The 23,115-nt window shown below is 31.6% G+C and overlaps 3 protein-coding genes across 3 annotated transcripts; 1 reads left to right on the forward strand and 2 right to left on the reverse strand.

Moving 5' to 3' along the window:
- Positions 1–24: 24 nt before the first annotated feature.
- Positions 25–1,366, reverse strand: LOC115881222 (probable cardiolipin synthase (CMP-forming)). Its single transcript, XM_030898638.1, has 4 exons — positions 857–1,366; positions 670–807; positions 400–615; positions 25–347 (listed from the first exon to the last, which is right to left on the reverse strand). The coding sequence occupies exons 1-4, from the start codon at positions 1,220–1,222 to the stop codon at positions 90–92; spliced, it is 978 nt and encodes a 325-aa protein (XP_030754498.1). The 5' UTR covers positions 1,223–1,366; the 3' UTR covers positions 25–89.
- A 425-nt stretch (positions 1,367–1,791) lies between these two features.
- Positions 1,792–4,145, forward strand: LOC115881218 (DNA polymerase epsilon subunit 2). Its single transcript, XM_030898635.1, has 9 exons — positions 1,792–2,142; positions 2,196–2,358; positions 2,407–2,798; positions 2,870–2,989; positions 3,039–3,180; positions 3,240–3,478; positions 3,533–3,716; positions 3,773–3,949; positions 4,000–4,145. Exons 1-9 carry the CDS (start codon positions 2,072–2,074, stop codon positions 4,108–4,110), a joined length of 1,599 nt encoding a protein of 532 aa, XP_030754495.1. The 5' UTR covers positions 1,792–2,071; the 3' UTR covers positions 4,111–4,145.
- Positions 4,146–4,748: 603 nt separating this feature from the next.
- On the reverse strand, positions 4,749–21,992 carry LOC115881221 (egl nine homolog 1). Its single transcript, XM_030898637.1, has 4 exons — positions 20,593–21,992; positions 7,197–7,367; positions 5,530–5,692; positions 4,749–5,205 (listed from the first exon to the last, which is right to left on the reverse strand). The coding sequence occupies exons 1-4, from the start codon at positions 21,442–21,444 to the stop codon at positions 5,171–5,173; spliced, it is 1,221 nt and encodes a 406-aa protein (XP_030754497.1). The 5' UTR covers positions 21,445–21,992; the 3' UTR covers positions 4,749–5,170.
- Positions 21,993–23,115: the final 1,123 nt, after the last annotated feature.

The raw sequence follows: 23,115 nt of genomic DNA on the forward strand, positions 1-23,115 counted from the left end.
GTACTTATTATTAAAAAATATCAGAATAATAAAAAAGATTTTAATATACATATGTTAAGAAAATGTTACACTGACATTTAAGTTAATATTTACTTTTTAATAGATGTTTTTTTTAACAGTTTATAAGTGTTTTTTGATAAGATATAACTTAGACCTGCTGCTATGGTTGTCCCAGCTGTAATATACCACAGGCTATGTAAGAGTGGATGATCTACGTAGTTAAAAACTGGCGCTGCTAAAGTTGACCCTACTAGCAATAGCTGCACAGCTGTATTTACCTTACTAATCAAAGTAGGAGCTAACTGTGCAGTTGCATGAGTGGCATCAAAATATCTTACGAATGTTTTCTACAAAATAGATTGTTTAAAACCAATTAGAATTAGTTTTAAAGTTGCTTACAGGTGGTGGAAGAGAAATATATCTAATTACAAATCCTGCAATAACCAACACAATATCTCTTGTAATAATCAGCCCTGTCAATGCAACAGGAATAAGATCAGCATATGTCAGAGTTAAGAATAAAATTGCTATTAAAACTTTATCAGCCATTGGATCTAAAAAACTTCCCATTTTAGAAGATTGACTCTCCCATGTTCTAGCAATCCATCCATCTAACTACAAAATAATATGAATAATTTAACATCTTTATAGAGCTTGATGATTCTATACCAAGTCTGTAACAGCAGCAAACCCTAAAATACCAAGCGCAAAATCGAAGTTACCTTGGACTATTAAAAATCCTAAATAGGGAGATACTATTATCCTTGAGATACATAAGAAATTTGGTACGGTATAAATGTTTTCTTTCTAAAATATAATAATTAATAACAAAGAGTTAAATGCTTTTTTCTTTTACTTCAACAATTTCTTCAACTTTTGCTTTGACTTTAGTTTTGGTATCTTTAATATCTTGCAGTATGACATATCCCCTTTCTTTTAATTTCTGTTCAGTGTCCCGGATCTTTTCCTTATTATGTTCTAAGTAAGCTTTTAATTCTTTTTTATGTTTAGAGAATTTTGTTGGGCTACCTGTGCTAGTACAATAAATTCTAAAACTGCACGTTTTCCAAAACTTATAAGGGGATTCCGCCTTTAATATTTCATGTACATAATTGCATAACCTATTCTGTACTACTTTTCTCTTATCGATAGTGCGTAAAATATATGAAAAATCATTCTTACAGGATATTCGTATTAGCGGACGATAAATAAGGGTGTTCATTATACATTTTAGGAGGAAAACCTACGAAAAAAACACTGCGGAACTGCAAAGAAAATGTAAGTTTTTAAGGTTATTTTAAAAAATCTTCATCCCATAAAAAAATTGGAATCTACCAAAGCATGCTACCAAACACAACTAACAAAGTCTCTGCCATAGAATGTCTCGTCTCTGCTATCAAACGATAAATTACTGTAGTTTTTGGCCAGAGTTTTTGGCTGACAAAGGGTCATACATAGAGTCCATCCAGTGAAAGCGAATCATAAAAACATCTTTATTGATCAAAACCTCTGATCAAAACTATTCCTACTTCGGATAGATCACTGAAGTTAAGTTAAGCGATGGAAGGCGATACTAGTAGATGAACGGGTGACCATCTGGAAATTCTGTACTCCTTCGTGCTGTTGTTCCATGTATATCTCATGAGTTCCATTGTAAATTGTAAGTTGCAAGCACAGAGTGTAAAAATCAATTATATATATATATATTACACATACTACACACAAGTTGTTATATTCACTACACACTGCTCATTCACGCCGGTTCGAGGTTCGAGGCCGCCGCCGTATGAGATTGGATAACTCGTTAGTAGAGTCCATAGTAGAGTCGATGACACTTGCTAAGTCGGTAGGCCATTGACCATGATTATGGCCGAAAAAGAAAAGACGAAGAAATTGGCGGCAAACCAAAATGTTTAAAGGTTATTTTTAAGGGTTTCAAACCTATGTTTCAAACATGTTTCAATTCATACAAAACATTAGCCATTAGCAAATATTAAGGTATACCAATATTAGGTTTATTGCATAGTGTAGAGGTTGAGTGATTTCTTTCACTTTATATTTAACATCAGTAATGGCCGGGATCGAAAAAATAACAAAAAAATTGCAAAATGCCCTCAAACTAAGCGGTTTTAATATTAGGAGGTATGTATGATTTAACTTACAGGAACATTCCGTTATCTTGGTGTTAATTTTAGTGTATTTTGCTCACAGATTGTAGAAAAGTTTTTATCTGCAAATATTAACTTAAATTCCAAAGAAATTTTCAATGAAACAGTTAAGAATATCTGTGTTAACTTAGAGCAGCAATGTTTGTCTGGTCATAGTATCGAACAAGAACATATTGATAAGATCTTAGAGGTACAAATAAAATATTTTATATCTTATTATTTTATGATATTTTTTAAGGTATGCCTACATTCTGGGTATGATCATAATGAAACAGTTTTTAGTGTCATAAGAGCATTTGATTTTCCAAAATTATATTACAATCAAGACCGTAAAATTTACCAATACAATCCAAAAAAGAGTAAACTACTATCAGATGCAAATGTGAAAGCCAAAATGTTTTTAGATAGATATTCTACTGTTCTCCAAAGAACAAAACGTACATTTGCACAAACTTTATTGAATGATGAAAAAAATCATTTAAAGTTGCAAACTGTAGATTACCTATTAACATTATATGAAGTACAGCTCGATCGTACTTTGATTTTAGGCTCTCTTTTGCAAGTTTCTGAGGGAAAGTATTATATTGAAGATCCTACAGGTATAGTGGAGCTAGATTTAGCACATGCAAAGTAAGTGGTTTCATTTATTTTTATTTTCAATTATTATTTATTTATTAAACATATATCAATCCGCTTTTCAGATACCATCCTGGATTTTATGTAGAAAACACATTTGTTCTTGTAAATGGGTTTTATGAAGATAAGATACTACATGTTTCAACAGTAATCTTGCCTCCTGGTGAAGATTACGCTGCCTCTAGGTAATTTCTAAACAGAGATGATTTTTTTAAATTAAAATAATATTTTTAGATTAACGTTTGGCAATATAAATTATTTTGGTGGCAAATCAGATGTCCCTTTAAAGGATTCCAAGAGATTGAAGAACACAATGGTAGAAAATAAAGATAAGATGATAGTCATTCTATCTGATGTCTGGTTGGATCATCCCCAAGTACATAACAAAATCTTATTTTTACAGAATTAGTCTTCTAAACTTGTACCCAATTCTAGGTGTTTGAAAAATTGGATATGTTATTTAATAAAATGGAACAGTTTGTTCCTCCAATAGCATTTGTTTTTATGGGAAATTTCTTGTCTGAATCACATGGTAGTGAAATGATGGTTACACTAAAGAAACTATTTAAAAGACTGGCAGAAGTGATCTCAAAGTATTCCATTATATGTAATTCAAGCAATTTTGTTTTTGTTCCTGGTTTAACTGACCCATGCACTCCTCATATTATACCAAGGTACTATTTAGCCAATTAATAAAAACATAAGTATACTTAATATCTATTTTATAGACTGGAATTGCCTTCATATATAACAGAAGATGTAATAAAACTATTGCCAAATGCAGTATTCACAACCAATCCATGCAGAATTCAGTATTGCAATAAAGAAATTGCCATTTTGAGGTCAGATATCTTGGCAAAACTCTTACAAAACAGTTTATATAAACCTTCCAGAGAGGACATTCCTAAATGTGTAAAAAATATATTATCTCACAAGAAATTTCATTCAAATACATCTGTTTTTAATAGATAACCAGGACCATTATAAGTCAAGGTCATTTTTCACCTCTAAGTTTAAATGCTTCAACAGTTCATTGGGATTATGATTATTGTCTATCACTATATCCATTACCGGATTTAGTTGTTATTGGAGATCGATCAGAGGCATTTAAAGATCAATACAAAAACTGTCTCGTTATGAATCCTGTAAGAAATGTTATAAATATTTACCTATTTATTGCAATTAAATGTTTTAGGGTCAGTTCTGTACTGGTGATTTCCCATTTAATATGTATTATCCCACAAGCAGTTCTATAGAAGCTATAGTTGACTGTTGCATTGATGTGGATGAAGAAATGGAAGGCTGAAGTAATAAGAATAAAACTGTTGAGAATTTAAAAGGTTTTATTTTTTTATTTTATAAAATAATGGCAATAGTTAAGTAATATCCTTATTTATATATTAACTAGTTATTTAGCGTGAGTTAGTTCTAGGAGTTCACTGATAGATGGCTAAGAGAATTGCATTGGGGGACTTTCAAAAATTTGAATTTCTAAATAAGTGGGACAATCGCAAGACCGGTAAACTTATTAGGTTAATAATTCTAATTAGTTTACCGTTCTTGAGACTGTCCCACTTATTTAGAAATTCAAATTTTTGTAAGACCCGCGATGCAATTCTCGTAGTCATCTATCAGTGGACTCCCAGAACTAACTCACGCTGAATAACTAGTAAATATATAAACAAGGGTAATATTTTATACACATATTGAATAACATGTCTCAACAAATCAGTGGTGCTATTCTTGACATCACTGACGACTTTGCGTATACGCAATACATGCATTGTTTATGGCATTCTCGGAGATGCGAGTTGTCAAGAATAGGTACCCAGGATGTTATGAAAAAGTTTTTTTTTGTAACAAATAAACATTTTATACGTACTTTTACCACATACAAAAACGTTAGTACACAAAAAGATTTTTTGAAAATATGAAAAATTTTGATTTTTACACACATATTTATTAAATTGTTATTTTTTCGTTTTCTTTGAAGAAAAACTTGACTAAAGAAACGTATTTGAAAATATAGGTTTTTAATAGATTGTTCATTTATACAATCACATTCATTAAACAAGAAAACAAAATAGTCCTAATTTTTTTGTCCAACAATAATTGTATCAATTCTAAACTGCTATATAAAAAAATATTGTACAGCTTAGTTCCTTTTCAGGTTAGAAAGAAAAGGAATTAACAAGTTTATCAGAGTAGAGGTGTATATGCACTATCATACATATCTTACAAACACTTAATTTCTAAATTATAAAACAATCTTCGGCAGGATCTCAAATTTATATACATTTGATGCTGAGAGGCCCGAGGCCGTTGTCATTTTCAAGGTCAAACGAGTTTTTGACGCCCCTTCCCTGTCAGGTGGATGTACTGGATTTCTCCAAACTCAAACCTGAAAAAATAAAAAAATCTTTCAAATAGTATATAATAGTATTTCCAGTGAGATGACATTTTGACAGAAGACATCAAAAATATGATAGAAAAAAACAATACTCTTTTGAATGGATAGATAACAACTGTCACTGAACATGAATAAACTACATTGGCTACAGTTTGATGATAAACTAGCGTTCATATTTTAAATACTATACATCTGAAAAACACGGCGTTACGGTGGCCTTTGAAATGACAATGGATACTGGATCGACGCAATATAAATTATAGCTTGTTTTTTTAATCTTACGATATTTGAACACATACAGTTATAAAGACTTACGTTCTTTATCGTAACGTCTCACTGCCTCTTCTCGTTCTGCAGCATCAAAATACCATAACGTGATAGCATATCTTGTTGCATAAGCGGGCTGTACTTCATGTGGATTTCTTCTGTCCGACCAGAAGAATAGTAGGCGATCAAATAGAGGTTCGATATCTGCTACCTAAAAAGAAAACAAAAAATTAAACAATATTCTTACTATGGAATTTACGTTGAAGTTTTCTCATATTTATTTAGTTTCATCTCGATACTTTTCCGCTTTTCGACATTTGACATCGTGTATGCTAACGCTTTGGCGCAAACGAGAAATAACTAGACAGTAAATACAAACGTGTCCTGTCAATAAGAATTTGTATTACAGACAGTTCGATTTGTAAAATATGTTAAATTGTTTTATTTACTTTATTTTCTTTACTCTATTAAACGTTTTAACTTTTACACTATCTCTCTACGTTTTAGTAAAAACTGGTAAAAATATTGCAGAATTTAAACTATAAGAACTGCAGGTTCAAGGCATCTAGTTTTTTAATGAGATTATTTTTTTACAATGACTCTATTTAGGTAATTATTTTAAACACATGGTTGTCTGAATATGGTAACAACTTGTTGAGTTATAGGCTTGGTGCATTTCAATTGATTTTAAAAATTCCGACCGCAGCGCTAGATACGGCAGTAGTTAGAAGTGCCCGACTATAGTATTTGACGCCGTCCCGTTACCAATTCTTGGCTTTGTCATAATATTAAAGTATTTTTATTTTTATTAATGCAGTTATTGAAACTTTAAAACACTCAAGTACGAGGTTTATGTGATGTCACGCTGTTTTGGATACAAGACAATTTCAAATGTTAATAAAATTGCCGAAAAAATAACACGTAAGGGAGGGCGTAATGCGTAATTACGTGGTTGTTGGGTGCAATAACATTCAATAACTCAACTTTACCGGATATTCAACTCTCCCGAAACAACATTTTATCACTTCAGAGTTCTCACACCGATTTGATCAAAAAGAAAAATTGATTCAAGCAGTTCGACGAAACAAGTGAGCAGTTCGAGTAAACAAAGTGCCCATTACTTAATCAAAAAATTAAATAGGCATGTACTATGAGAGGATAAAAATATAACTTGCAATATTAATGGTTACTTTTTTTAATCAACTAGTGCTTAAATTGTTTATGAACATCTTCTAAAATGTTAGTTATGTACCTTTAAAAAAAATCGTTATAGCCTAAATGGTCCCAGTTATGTCCCCACTAGCAGATCCGGTACGTAAAACTATGCTCGCTACCGTAGTTGAGTAATAAATTATTACAAGTTGGACCTTCTGAATATCAAGGTCTGAATATATCAAAATATTTACTTTTTTATTTTTATTTTTAGAATTACAAATTATACTTCCTAACGCTTTCAGAGTAATTATATAACAAATTTTTCGTGTATTCGCTATTTACGCGTGTATTTATTTAGTTCGCTGTTTACAGTAATTTTCGATGATGGCAGCACCGGCGGAGAACGCACCAAGCCTTAAATAATTATATTAATTAAATGAATAATAATTTGTAAATATATTATACGAATCTTTGGATAATCTCATCAATAGAATGAGTTGAAGAAAGGCAGAATTGTATAACGTTATAAAGAAATACATCTTTTTAAAAGAATTACTTGCCTTGTCTTCGCACCACCCCTCTGGAAATATCCTAAGTAGACCTCCGCTTCTGTGGGTGTCCCAATCAATGTTCAAGTAATATATCGACGTTATACATCTTCCATCCCTGTTAGGATTGTCTACGTGCTTAACATAATGTGCGCCTGATCCTGGATAACAGGCTACCATGGCCTACAATTCAAACATAATTATTAGTTTGCATTAACACAGTTTCAATAACTATGATACACACCATGTTAATAGCGATTTGAAATATTTTTTGATTGAAATACATATCAATAAACATGTGTGTATAAGATTTTGTTTTCTGTTTGATTTACCTACGGTTACATTTATGACCATTTTATGTTTATGACTACAATAGGAGAAATTAAATAGTACAGCTTCAATAATTAAAGGTCGCAATTTTTTAGGCGGGCCACTGCGAGCGAAACTAAACTAAGCCAAGCGAAGATAAGATTTGTAAAAATCAGCTACCATACTTTTAAATGCATCAGCGGCCACTTGGGCGAAACTAAACGAAAATATATGAACGATGCGCGATTAGTTCTATGACAGCAGAGACACAATACGAAAACGCAGCTAACTTAGCTGACTACTGAGCGAAAATCGTTCCCAGTGGCCGATGAAACTTATTTTCGTTTAGTTACCGTTTGTTTTTATATTCTTAGCTTAGTTTAGTTACGCTCGCAGTGGCCGCCTGCCTTTAGTTCGTGACAGGTACAAGGGAATTTTTCGCAGCGATTAGTTCTATGACAGCAGAGATATAATACGAAAACGCAGCTAACTTAGCTGACTATTGAGCGAAAATCGTTCCCAGTGGCCGATGAAACTTATTTTCGTTTAGTTACCGTTTGTTTTTGTATTCTTAGCTTAGTTTAGTTACGCTTCCAGTGGCCGCCTGCCTTTATTTGTATACAAACTTTATTTCTGATTAATAGACAAAATCCATTTAAGAATATATTCCAATAATAATATTAAGGCGGGCGGCCACTGCGAGCGAAACTAAACTCAGCCAAGCGAAGATAAGATTTTTAAAAATCAGCTCCCATACTTTTAAATGCATCAGCGGCCACTTGAGCGAAACTAAACGAAAATATGTGAACGAAGATTCAAATCGTAGCTTAGTATCGCTCGTTTTAGTTCGAGACAGGTTCCAGCGAATTTTTCGCAGCGATTAAAGGCGGTCGGCCACTGCGAGCGAAACTAAACTAAGCCAAGCGAAGATAAGATTAGTAAAAATCAGCTCGCATACTTTTAAATGCATCAGCGGCCACTTGAGCGAAACTAAACGAAAATATATGAACGAAGATTTAAATCGTAGTTTAGTTTTGCATGTTTTAGTTCGTGACAGGTTCCAGCGAATTTTTCGCAGCTATTAGTTCTATGATAACAGAGACACAATACGAAAACGCAGCTAACTTAGCTGACTACTGAGCGAAAGTCGTTCCCAGTGGCCGATGAAACTTATTTTCGTTTAGTTATCGTTTGTTTTTGGGGGGAGTTGGTAAGGGGGTATGGGAGGGGGTTAAAATTTTTAAAAAATCGTAACTCCAAAATTACAGTAGCTAGCGAAAGGCGGTTTTCAATTTAAGATTAGGATTTCAAATACTTTAATCACAACGATTGGTACAAGAAATAAACTAATAACGATATATCTAATCGTTATTTATGATTTTAAAAATGGTTAGTATATAGTATGCCACAAAAAGCTTAATTATTAACTTTTGGAGGATCCGTAACAGGACTGTTGTGTCATTATAATTCATAGGCATATCGTATTTTCTGTCATTTTTAGGGTTCTGTACCCAAAGGGTAAAAACGGGAACCCTATTACTAAGACTTCGCTATCCGTCCGTCTGTCACAAAGGTCTATCTTATGAACCGTTATAGCTAGACAGTTGAATTTTTTACAGATAATGTATGTATGTTGCCGCTATAAGAACAAATACTAAAAACAGAATTAAATAAATGTTTATAAATACAAAAGTACTTTCACTAAACATTATCTTTTAAGTAAGAATTTTACATAGAATCTTTCAAGTCCTCGGTGGGTGCGTGGTTAAAGCGTTAGGACTTTACGCTGCTATGACATTGGAGCCGTAGCAAGGCAGGTTCGAATCCTAGTCAAAGCCACTTTTTTAATCGTTTTTTTTTAAATTTTTCCATATTTTACATATTTATTTTTACTTTTTACATAATTATTATTGATTAATACAATTTTTAGTAATGTGTTTCTTCATTTTTTTTAAATTACTTATACGCGCATTCAAAATTTCAGCTAAATCGGAAAAAAGTTTATAATAATATAGTGTCTAATGTTGTATAGATAATGAATTTTTTGGACATCGCCTGTCGGAAACTTACCTGTATTGTTAGAGACACTATAAACATTGCAGTATGTTTTATGTTTAACAAAAACTAACATAATGAAAATAAGAACTACAAACTACAATAATTATTATTATATGTACTCGTATATAGTTTACGAAACCACAGTTTTTCTATGGTAAAATTAAAAAAAAGGAACAATAAAAACTTCAAAAGAAAAAAATCAGACTTTTCTGTACTGTCTTCGGATTAAATAGAAAAAAATATTCTAATAGTCTTCAGATCGATTTCGGTGTCTTATCCTCAGGGAGTTAGTATCGTCACAGAATAGAGAGATGGCGCGCGCACACATATTACAGTTTTAACACTTATAAAATTAAAAAAAAATACAGAGGAAGAAACTTCTAAACTAAAAAAGACTTTAAATATACAAAATTAATTTTGTACCTGTTCTCAGATTTTATACATTTTCTACTTAATATTTTACATATTCTACATTTTCTACGCACTTTTCTACATACACGTAGAAAATTAATTTTCTACGTTACCTAACCCTGATTATGGCATTATACCTTGTATATGACTTAAACAAGCCTATAACATTTAAATATCGAATGGTAGTATTGAATTATTCATATTTAATTTTTCAAAAATAGTCTCTAGTCCACTCTAGTCAAATGCATGCAAAAAATACGGATTTTTTATCTTAATATAATATGTATGAAGAATTTTTAGCCGACCATACCAACAGGTATTAGGAATAATATTTGCAACAAAATTTGTAATAACATCAAAATCAGTCAAAGTCGCAGTTTTTGAGATAAAAAAAATTGGAAAAATTCCTTTACTTTGAAACTAAAAGAACTGCCTACCAACTTTTTATTAACATATTTTAGTATGGGCGGCTATACGTGCCTCCCGGCGCCAAATTTTTTTTATATCATAATATATTATCCATGAATATATTGAATGTATTAAATATTTTTAAATATTTTTTTTTAATTTGGATATCAAACACAAACAACTGTATATTATATACAACAGAATACAACTAAATAAATTAAAAATTGTCGAATAAGTATTGACAAATAACGGTAACCTACTATCGAGAGACTTTTCACTTCTCATCTATTGAAAATATTTGCACATTACTATGAAATAGACCGTTATCTTTCTCCGTTCTGATAGTCACGTAGAGCGTCAACACCAAAATTTAATCTATCAATTTGACAAACCAAACTCTTCCCAGTAAACATAACAATATTATAATTAGACCTACTTCTTAAATAGCTTAACGTCTATGCCAACAAAAAAAAACAGTTATATATAAGGCAGAGTTAAGGCACATTGGTACGTGGTACCCTAGACAAAGCCCTAGGTAAATTTTAGCTAGACGCATTTTTTACCGCTCACTCACACCACAGTACTTGACAGTACTGCAATAATAATTATTGCAATTAAATTCGGGCTATCTTACGAAAGGTATGCTAATAAAAAATAGATGTTAAAATATTTAATTTTAATATTTTAACAGTGCAAATTGAGGGAGCAAAAAGTTCCTAGAGAGCTGCCTTTGTTCCCTAATGATAAATCGGTCCTGTATACAGGGTGATAATTTACTTAAAAACAAAACAATTTATTGATCTTTAAGCAGTTATGGACCTTATTTACCAGACCACTGTAGAAGTATTTTTCCGATACATACACTCTATACATATAGAGGGTGAGTCTTAAAAAACTCCAAATATTTTCAGGGTTGGTAGATCTTGATAAAAGAAACATATTTTTTTCTCTCTTACCGTTTTTCAAATAAGTCCAAAATAACCGAGTTATTTTACTTTGAAATTTTCAAAAAAAAAAAAATTTTTTTGGATTTTTTTTTAATATACCGGGTGCGTCTCAAAAGTGGCTCACCCCTATAACTTTGTTCTATTTTTAGATAAAAAAAACGAGATGTTATGTTGGTATATGACATAATAAATGCTTTTCGACCACATCCTGTTTCACCGGAAATAACTAGAACTTTTGATTTTTAAATGACACCTTCGGTATTTTTTTTTCTTTGTTGGATAGAAAATGACACTCTAAATACAATGGCATGCGGTTCATAGCGACCAAGTATGTGGTACCAAATTATTCGTAAAAAGATGCTTTTTCTAAATATGCTCATGAGCCACACTTGTTCCATTTGGGCATCTTTTAACCGGCCAGGACAAGGCACGAAAAACATTAGACGATCAAATCTATTTTTCCAAGGATCCTTGATTAAAAATTTTTGTTTTTGTTTTTAACACAGCCATGGCATTCTAGATTGAAATTTAAAATACGATTTTTTTAAGCGAAAATGTCAAAAAATGTCAAAATCATTCTATTCAGAGTTTAATTTTCTATCGAATAAAGTAAAAATATAGCGAGGGTGCCATTTAAAAATCAAAAGTTGTAGTCATTTCCGGTGAAACAGGAAGTGACCAAAAACAACTGAATACGTCAATCAATCCTAATTTATGTCATATAAACTAACATACCAAGTCTCATTTTTTTCACTAGAAAATAAAAAAGGTATAGGGGTGAGTCACTTTTGAGACGCACCTGGTATAATATAATGCCGTGTGTATGTATAGTGCAGCCCATTCTATGCAAAGGGCGATACGACAAAAATTATCATGGTTGTTATTTCAATGGCTACTGTGACGCGTTTTTTACGATCGTATTATACTTATCAAAAACGTACTTTAAAGTGGTATTATATTAAATTTCCCGTAATAAGTACCTCAAAATCGTGAATTGACACATTTTTTTAGTATTTCGTAAAGTCGTAAATTAAAGAGCCAGTCGCTGTATTATTAAACATACACATTAGAAATTTAATTTGGATTAGTATCATCCTTTTAGATTGTTTAGGTTTTGTTAAAAATAATTAAGTTTTATTGATAAGGGAGTATTATACAGGATGTTTCAAAAAACATGTGCCATCTCTCGTGGGAGCAGTAAAAATAAGCTTTATTTTTCATAGCAACATAAGTCCGATTCTGCTTTGTTTCCTAGCTACAGGGTGTTAAAATCTTAATATTTTTTCGATTTATTATACTTTTCTCAAAAGTACTTTTAGCGCTTCGCATGAAATTTTGAGGGTAAAAGTTACTATAACTGCAACATATTTTAAGGCTAAAAAAGTGTCGCCATATCCACCAGGGACGTGCATATGGGTTATCACTGGAATACTTTTATAAAAAAAGCATGTACGCCACTGATTTTTTTTTCTCTTATTAGCGAAATAGTGTACAAAGTTTAATGCCGATTATAAGTTGATTCTTGATATTTTCTCGATTTCGGCCTCCTTGATGAGATAAACGCAATTTTATTAATTTGCCTTGATCCAAGTAATAGCAACCTTTAAAAAATTTAACATCATTAACTTGGGAAAGTTTTAAATAAGTACTCATTGATTTCTCATCAAAAAATATGAAAAAAAGTTCCTATAAACACGGGTATGGAAATGCATACTTTTAGATGTTAAAACAAGATGTTAAACAGATGTTAAAACAAGATGTTAAAACTTTTTAAAATTAGTTTTCTTTGTAATTATCTTAAATATCATAATTTTTTTATTTGAAATCGCTGTAAAAAGTGTCGACATATTCATTCACCAGGGACGTGCATATAGGTTATCACTGGAATATTTTTCTAAAAAAAACATGTGCGCGGCTGACTTTTTTCCTCTTATTAGGAAGTAGACCATTTAATGCACATTAAAAATTTTAACATCCTGTAACTCTAAAACTATGCATTTCCGCACCCATGTTTAGACGAAATTTTTTTATATTTTTTGATGAGGAATCAATGAGTACTTATTTAACATTTTGGCAAGCTAATTAAATTGTAGAATCAATCCTATGTTCATATGAAAAAGAAATCTTATTTTTATGACAGGAATCTCTCAATCACGCGAGATGGCACATGTTTTTTGAAACACACTGTATACATTCTTCTAGATTCTAGATAATTGTGCGAAAAGAAAAAATGTAGTACACCTACTAATGATATAAAATTGATAGGTATATCATGCGAAACGGATTAATGTCCCAGTGCAGTGAGGGAAATGTATAAATAAACTTAAATATATTAATGATTGTAAGAATGGCATATCTCTTAGGTATAATATTTTCTGTTCTATATTTTTTCAAAGAATTTTTAATCTAGCGATATTATTTTTATCTTGATTGATCTAAATTTACGTGATAAAAAAATATATTATATGTACACAATATCTTATTTATTTAAAAAAAGAAATAATAAAAATACTGTAAATAGTACGCCGCAACATCAAAAAGTTGTTTATTTGCGACGAGCATAGTGGAGCTCGTACTCAAATATTTCTCCGCTTACTAGGACATCGTTTTCATTTTATCAATCATGCATAATTTTTTTTATTGTATTTCTATTCTGAGACCCACTTAAATGAGCGATTAATGTTTTCAATAGAAAAACCGCAGTAGCTATTATATTCTGTTTATATTTTACATTATGACACCCAGCACTTGTTTGCGTGTAAATTAAAAGTATTACTGGCAATATTTTTAAAGGTACAAAAATTTGCAACTACAATATTTTGAAGCACGTTATTATTAAAAAAATCAAAGCTGTTCAAAAACGATATTTAACATTTTTTTATATACCGCTTATTAATTTATAACAAATAGAGAATAGAGATATACATTCGATACCAATTAAACTTTTAGTTACGTAATACAGAGCGCAATTTTTAAATTCATTGTTGCCAACCATGTACATATTCAGCGCCGGGCTGACTAACTGAAATTTAAATTTCCCGCTGGGGATTCAGGTGGTAGCTCTGCTGTAAAACATAGGTCCGATTCTGCTTTGTTTCGTAGCTACAGGGTGTTAAAGTCTTAATAATCTTTCGATTTATTATAATTTTCTTCCAAGTACTTTTAGTGATTCGAATGAAATTTTGAGGGTAAAAATTACTGTAAGTGCTACATATCTTAATGTTAAAAAAGTGTCGATAAATTCATCAGGAACGTACATATGGGTTATCAATAAAATATTTTTCAAAAATAAAACGTGCGCCACTGACTTTTTTCTTTTGATATCAAAATTGTGTAGGTCGTTTAATGCCAAATAAGAGTTATTTCTTGATATTTTGTCAAATTCGGCCTCCTTCATGAGATAAACGCAATTAACTAATCACAATTAATAAAATGAAAATAAAATTAATAAATTATATATTTTAACTAATTTATTATTAAATATTCTTCTTCTTACAGTGCCATACTCTATATAGAGCGACGGCTACCTCTCGCATGTACTTGTGATGTGTGTCATCAGTGTTTCACAAGTACACGGGACCTACAGTTTATTACCGAATCCGAACGGCACTATTTGAGAGGCTGTACAAGGCAAATATACTCAAGGTGGTTTGCCATTGCCTTCCTTGAGGTGGCGGCTCGTTGTTAAGATAAATAAATATTTTTATTTAAATAAATAAACCAACCGTACTGGCTGGGGATCGAACCCAGTACCTTCTGCTCCGCAGATCGACACACTAAAGGCCCCCACAGACATCGTTCTTTTTGGCAGGATTACTCGACGTGAAAACTGTTCGGGTAATCACGAACTTGATGGCGCCCACATACTATTCAGTATTAAATTCAGGCTTTCTTCAGTATTGTCGTGATTATGGATATAACAGTGGCGTTAGCAACGGTTTTAGCTATAAAAGCTAAATATGTTAAGAGAAAACGCTCTAAATGGGCAAAAAAGTGGCTTCTAAAAAGAAAACAGTTCTCTCACATTAATTTGTTGGAACTTTTAGTTTTGATAACATAACTTCATATTCATAAGCCTTATTCTTCTTATCTTTGTCTGCGTATTCACTAGATTTAATTTTCCAAAGACATGGAAAATTTCTGTACATTTCTATTAATTCGCTCAAAAATTGTTTACTGCATTGCCTGAAATCAGCCATTCTATAATATACATAAATCAGGTACAACACTGCCAATTTTTAGAAATATATATCGTGATTACCGGTGCGCATACCACACACGGGCCGACTTGTACGATCACGTTCAAAACCGACGAGAAAAATCAGTTCAAAACAGATTATTTGGAACGCCGGCAATCACGACGGTTTTCAGCCACACACCGACCGGATTGCTCGAATATTTTTGCACGTCGAGTAATCCTGCCGAAAAAGAACGACGTCTGTGGGGGCCTTAACGCTGGAGTTACGGCCGACCACTAAAAAACCACTTAAATATCATTACAATTAGTTATTATTACTATTAGCTCAACCTACAGCAATTTCAAATAAAAGAATAATGATATTTACGATAATAACTAAAAACCTAATTTTAAAAAATTTAACATCCTGTAACTCTAAAACTATGCATTTTCATACCCATGTTTATAGGAACTTTTTTTCATATTTTTAATGAAGGATTAATGAGTACTTATTTAAAACTTTCGCAAGTTAATTATATTAATTTTTTTTAAAGGTGTCTGTCAGATTTGGAGAAGGCAATTTAATAAAATTGCGTTTATCTCATCAAGGAGGCCGAAGTCGACAAAATATCAACAACTTTTAATCGGCATTAAACTGCTTACACTATTTCGCTAACAAGAGAAAAAAAGTTAGTGGCGTAGATGCTTTTTAAAGAAAAATATTCCAGTGATAACCCATATACACGTCCCTGGTGAATATGTCGATACTTTTTTAGCTTTAAAACATGTCGCATTTATAGTAACATTTACCCTCAAAATTTCATTCGAAACGCTAAAAGTACTTGGAAGAAAATTAAAATAAATCGAAAAAATATTAAGACTTTAACACCCTGTAGCTACAAAACAAAGCAGAATCGGACCTACGTTGATATGAAAAATAAATCCTATTTTTACGTGAGAAATCTCCCCACGAGAGATGGAACATGTTTTTTGAAACACCCTGTATATCTGAGGGGTTCCATATTTAGGAAAATGCTCTTATACTCTGTCCAACGACTTAGGGAAGATTTCACATCCAAAAAATTACAGAAAATACAATTTGTCTCTAACAGTGGCGGACTAGGGGGGGGGGCAGGGGCGGTCCGCCCCGGGCCTCATCTTTTAGGGGGCCTCCGAATCTTAATAAGTAATTTTTTATTTAACTGGCAAACAAGGCCAATATGTGTTCAGTAGTTATAAAGCAGTTTGTAGGTGGAGTATGCAAACCATACGTATATACGCCAATTATAAACAGTATAAATGGAAGCAGATATTTACTTAATTCTTAATTATCAGGCCCCAGTAATTGTCAATGGCATTTTCTATTTAGGAAATTAAATAAAGAGTTAATTTTCTTTGTTTAAAATATCGAATAATTATTATTTTTTTATATATTTTGAGACTGAATTTATTTATTTTAGCTCTTAAGTTATTTTTCAATGGTTTCATTATTTATTTTTACTAAATAAACATTTTAAATTACAACCAATGCACAGCATAGCTTGTATTCTAGCTTCATTACTGATGATGGCCAGTGAAGTCTTTAGTACAACGGGGGCCACGGGCCTGAGACAGCGAAGGGGCCCCTGGGATCTTGCAGGACTTACAAAATTGCGATATTTTGTCGCGGTATTTCCCTGGAAGCATTTTTAAGAAAAAAATATTTAAAATTGGAATATAGAAAATGGATGAAAAAAACTACCTGTCAAAAAATTTTGTACAACCTAAAAATCAAAAATTTAGTGATTATCACAGCCCCTGTGACATAAAGAAAAGACATGTGGCTATCTATATCAAAAATTAAATTGTTCAAATGTCATATAATAATGGCGGTAGCTGTCATGGAATTGAGCGATTAAAAAATTATAAATAATTTTTTTAAACACTTTTTTTTATTTCACTAGTGAAAAGGTTTTCCAATTCGTTACGTTTTAGCTAGACATATTCCTAGACCTAAAATAAATCGTTTTTAAGTTATTTAAGATTTAGTTTGAAAACGTATATATTTCTTGATTTTATCTAGCTTCCTTTGACATTAACTGTCAAACAGTCAGACAATTTATTTCTATCTGTCAGAAAATGAATGATTTGAATTTCCTATATTATAACTATTGCTGCCTTAAAAGTTTAAAAAGTGTATTTATATAAATATATCTCGTATTTTCGTTCGTTAGTGATATCTAATAGTTGATATTTTAATAATATACCGTACGATCGAAAAAAAAACAGCGCAAAGTTAGATTGGAAATGATGATCAATAATATACTGTCATAGGCTACTGGTTAAAATCAAGAAAAATATACGCTTTAAAGCTAAATCTTAAATAACTTAAAAACGATTTATTTTAGGTACAGGAACATGTATAGTCAAAAAGTAACAAATTTTAAAAACGAAAGTAACGAGAGCCTTTTCACGAGTGAAATAAAAAAAGTGGATTTCCATTTGAAAAAAAAAATGATTTATGATAATTTTTAATCGCTCAATTCCATTACAGCTGCGGCCATTATTATATGACATTCGGACAATTTAATATTTGACATAGATAGCCACATGTCTTCTCTTTATGGTACAGTGGCTGTCGCAATCACTAAATTTGACTTTTAGGCTAAATACATATTTTTGACAGGCAGTTTTTTTCCTCCAAAAATTATAAATATTTTTTTTTCTCAAAAACGGTTAACGTTAGGTATAGAGTATTTAATATCAAAATTCATAAAATTTTACAGAGAATTTAAGTATGTAATAAAGAATGGAATCACCCATTTAAAATAAGAAAGTTGCTGTCAACTTCCGGTACTTCCGAAAGTGCCGCCATATTGAAAATATTTTTAATCGATAGATCTCATTGTGAAACAATAATATGCACAAAATCTCATATCTAGATATTGTAATTCTCTAGAAACTTCTAATTCGGCCACCGAAGGCATATGGAAAACGGCTTGGAACTGAAAACGACAGTGTTGCCATATTAAAATGTGTAATATCTGTAATACGTCTGACGAAAATATTTTTGGATGAAAGATCCGCGTTTATGTATTGAAAATTTATTCGCGTCAAACATAGAATAAGCAACAAAAATAAAAATTCTTTTATAGGTACTGAATATTATGTCGTATTATCGAAAAAACGTTTAGTTGGCTTGGAAATGACGATTCTTGACATTTACCATAATATTTTACATATATGAAATAACAGTGATCTTCATTTCTAAGCCAACTCTGTCGCCGTTCTTTGTTTAACCATATAATATTATATTAAATTGTTTACTAAAAAATCCATATTATTAACGTACTGTACCCAAAATCCGTAAATCTACGAATTAATCAGTAGTTCTGGCAACACTGTCTCCGGCAACCACTCTGTCGACTGAAAGCATAAAGCAGAACTACGGCACAGTATTCTTTATCCGCTGCGCTGTAAACGACTATCAGTGCACAACGGCGAAGAGCTAAACTAAATCTCGGACAGGCTGACGGAAACGCCAGCTACATCTCGGACAGGTTTTGTGCCAAAAAATCGCCCATAAGGTTGCGCATCTTCGTATTTTTTCAATCAACGATATAAGTCTGTCCAACGATGTCCAAGTCTGTACATGAGAGTGCAGATGCCTGTCATTTTAATTGACAAGTAAAGGCTGATTCATGGTACACCGTGACGGGCCGGGGCCGTGCGACGGTGAAGGCACGGCCAAATATTGTCAAATGTTATTTATACGTATGCATTCATGCTAAGCCGAGCACGGGCCAAGCTTCGCCGGAGCGCGTCCGTGCCCCGTCCGTGCCCGGCTCGGGTACGGCCCGGTGTACCATGAATCAGCCTTAAATCGTATTTTGTCGTTTAGTGAATGTCATCTGTCGAAAACTTCCCTGAGTCGTGCAGACTTTAGCTCATGCTAATTTTACACTATGATTGAAAAAATAAAACAGCGTCCAATAGCTTGGAAATGAACAGCGATAACATTCCTCATATAATTTTACATATAAAATGACAGCGATCTTCATTTCATAGCTATCGATGACGGCGTTTTTTTTTTCGATCATATTGTACCGTATGATCGTATAAAAACGGCATCAGCGATGGCTATGAAATGACGATCGATGACATTTCCCATATAATTTTACATATAAAATGACAGCGATCTTCATTTCATAGCCATCGCTGACGCCGTTTTTATTCGATCATAAGGTATATGCAACGGGTAAATTGGTTTTTAAGTATAACCTGTAATATTTAATTTTACGAATAAAATTAAGATCAATGAAATCGTCACTAATATGTGTACTAATGAATATCTATTGTTCTTACATTGCTAAAAACCTGATTATTGAATAAATGATCATCCCTGGTATAAAAATTATCTAGGCGTACGTGACCGGCCTCACATGCCCTTGAACAAACGATCAAATCGGTGACGTTTTGGCAACGAGAGAAAGCGAAATGAAAGATGAACATGTGGGCGGAGTCAAAGTTGGCAAACAGATATAAAAATATACAGAGTGGAAATGGCTGTAAACGTGCCGCCAAGCCTGAATGCGATATCGATTTTAATTAATCGCTTTTTTGTGAACGAATATGGTAAAATAGAAATCGTGTTTGAAAAGTATAAATAGAAAACAAATCGTTATTTAGCTGTATTGGGAAATGGACTGATATGTTAAAAAAATTAAAAACGTTATAATAACATTGGCAATCAAGACAATATATTATTGTGCGTATAAAAATCAATGACTAAATATTTACAAAATTACGCAAACAATTGAGAAATTACTTAAAAAGATTAATTTTATTTCAATTTAAAAATTACATTCAATACATAACAGAAATGTTTAGAGACACTCTGTATAAGCAATATCTCACTTCTGAGAATACTTAACAATGTTTGTAAACATAAATTATTTATTCAGTTAAAAAGTTAAGAATTAATAATTATATTCTTAATCTTTGGAAAAACCAGTAAATATTTTGGCGTTACCTACTTATTGCATGACTTGAAAAGTTTTAAGAATTATAATTATAAATTGACTCTGATAAGTAAACACAGTATAAAAAAGGTACTTACTTTTGTCCTTCCATTGATGTTGTATTGTCCTAGTTTTCCATTGTTTAACATTTTATTAGCCCTAGTTATTAGAGTATCCACTTTTCTTATTAGATAGCCTATATGTTTGCAGTTGTGTTCTTTACCATCAACCCAACAAATTTTATCACTTCTTATAGTTTTTAAGTCTTTTTGGGCCTTTCCCTTAGTTGAAACTAACTGGCCGTCTCTTAAGGCTCCTTCATTTTTAATGTGTAGTACTTCTTCAAGTACTTTACCACCTAATTCAGAACCAAGGAAATTGTCTAAGACACATAAACCATACTGGCTTAAGTCCTGTATTACATTTTTGCACATTTCTTCTTGTACATCGTCTTGAATATCATGTAGGAAAGGAGCAGTACTGTTATTAAGAGCTACCTCTGGGTAATATTTCAATCCCTTAGGTTTTGGCTGAACAATATTTTCACTGGCTATTGGCATGGCTAGTTTTACACTTATTAATGCTTTTTCAGTTGAACTTTTCTCTTCAAAATTATTATTTATTGGAGTTAAAGTCTCTCCAGCAGCACTTAATATTTCACTTTCTGAACTACCCTCAACTGGTAGAGATGATAAATTATTGCTGTGATATGTATGACCATATTTCTGTTCAACTGAGGCACTAGCACTACTAGTACCTGTGCTACTACTAGGTACACTACCAGAATTGGTGGTGAAATTATTGCAGTTCACCTTGTGTTTTTTCCAGTCTTTTTTCTGATGTTCTTTGGAGCAATATAGGGTAACTTTACAACGAGCACATCGCAATAAATTATCACTAAATCCGCAAACTATACAAGAGGGACGCAACGCGTCTGAATGTGCGTTCATTTTTCAAATTTTTGCGATTTAAGTACTAGTCGTTTTGTATTTGACATGCGGCTCTGAGGCATTTAATCGCTATCTATTCCTTATCTGACGAGATGGAGCCACGTCCAAATCCCAAACAGCTGATTGCAAATTATGAAAAAAATATTGGAATTTATGGTTGGAATTCCAGAAGAATAATCAAATAGATTTCACTGTTTACTCAATAGTTATGGAATTTCTCGAATACCTACAGAATACCTAGACGTTGAATAAAAACTGAAAACTTTCAGACACAAAAACTGATTCTTCTGCACTAAAAATAGATTTTTAAACGGAATGTAAATAAATATTTGCCTTATGACTCTCATAAATAAATAATGAATATATATTATACTAAATCTACTAATACTAAGGACTCTCTTTTCATTTACGAGTTTTCTCACTTTAAATGATTTTATGCAATTGTTACTTTTTTTAAATGAAACTAATAAATTCTAATCCAAAAAAATTATAAAGATATATTAGAACCACTTTGAACTGACTGGAACTGACACCAAAGTTAACCTTATCGAACCGAGTTGTCAAAAGTCAAAAAAATTGAAAATAATTTTACATATTATGTATGATTTTAATTAATTTATATATGATAAAACTTATCTTTTACACTTTCCTATCTTTTTCTTTCTGTTAAATTTGCTATTTTTTAACCATGATTTAACAGGATTGAAAATAATGGTAATCCAGGGTAAAGGTGTGGATCCGGTGGCTGACCTTGAATGCCATATTTGCTGCATTTGATCATCGATACTACGCAAGCGCACATCGTCGATGTTGCCAAATTGCAGTTTACTTTCGAATTATTTGCAGTTTAATTTTTTTTTTTCAGTGTTAATCAATAATAATACAAATTCTATAATTAATTTTATAATTTCAGATTTATCTTGATATCCAAAATTAAGGTAAGAAGGATAATGAAGATTGTGAAATGAAAGTATTGTGAATATATAAAATTGTACGTAATAATAACAGAGATATGGAAGTGGTTGAATAATAATAACATTTATTTATATATTTACATTAGAATTAAAAATTATCATTTACGGATTTTTTCTTAATGGTTTTAAACTTATTAGAATAATTTTATTTCTTTCAAGTTATTTAATTTCTAGTTATTTACAGGCAACAATTGTTTTCATTATATGTATATTGATGTTTTGAAATATTACCACAGATATTACCATGACGAGTCTTATAGAACAATAAACGTCAATGGGAGATAGAGGTAACATATTTTACCTATAATGTTACTAATATAATATACTTTGATTGTAATGTTTGTATCATATAATTTCTTAAAAATATCAAGTTAGTGGATTAATAGCAATTTTAGACATATATTTTATCGAAGAGTGTTGATAAAACTAAAATAAGCTTTATGTTTTATCTTTTTCTCTTTAGAAGGGAGATGGTTTGTGTCGTAGAATACATTACAGTATTTAATATCGTGTACTTTGATATTCTTTTCTTAATTTACTGCAATTTCTTGTTTCCTATAATGCCAAATCTTGACAATATGGTGAAGGTTGAGTTTTTTGATCTTATTAGTTTTATACCTGTGTTTATACAAGACCAAATTAAGACTTAGTTTGTGATTTATATTAAGATCTTTCTTATAATATTTATTATGTCTTA

Source organism: Sitophilus oryzae, unplaced genomic scaffold (assembly GCF_002938485.1).
Source record: "Sitophilus oryzae breed Bouriz unplaced genomic scaffold, Soryzae_2.0 scaffold_1701_pilon_pilon, whole genome shotgun sequence".
NCBI classification, from domain to species: Eukaryota; Metazoa; Arthropoda; class Insecta; order Coleoptera; family Curculionidae; genus Sitophilus; species Sitophilus oryzae.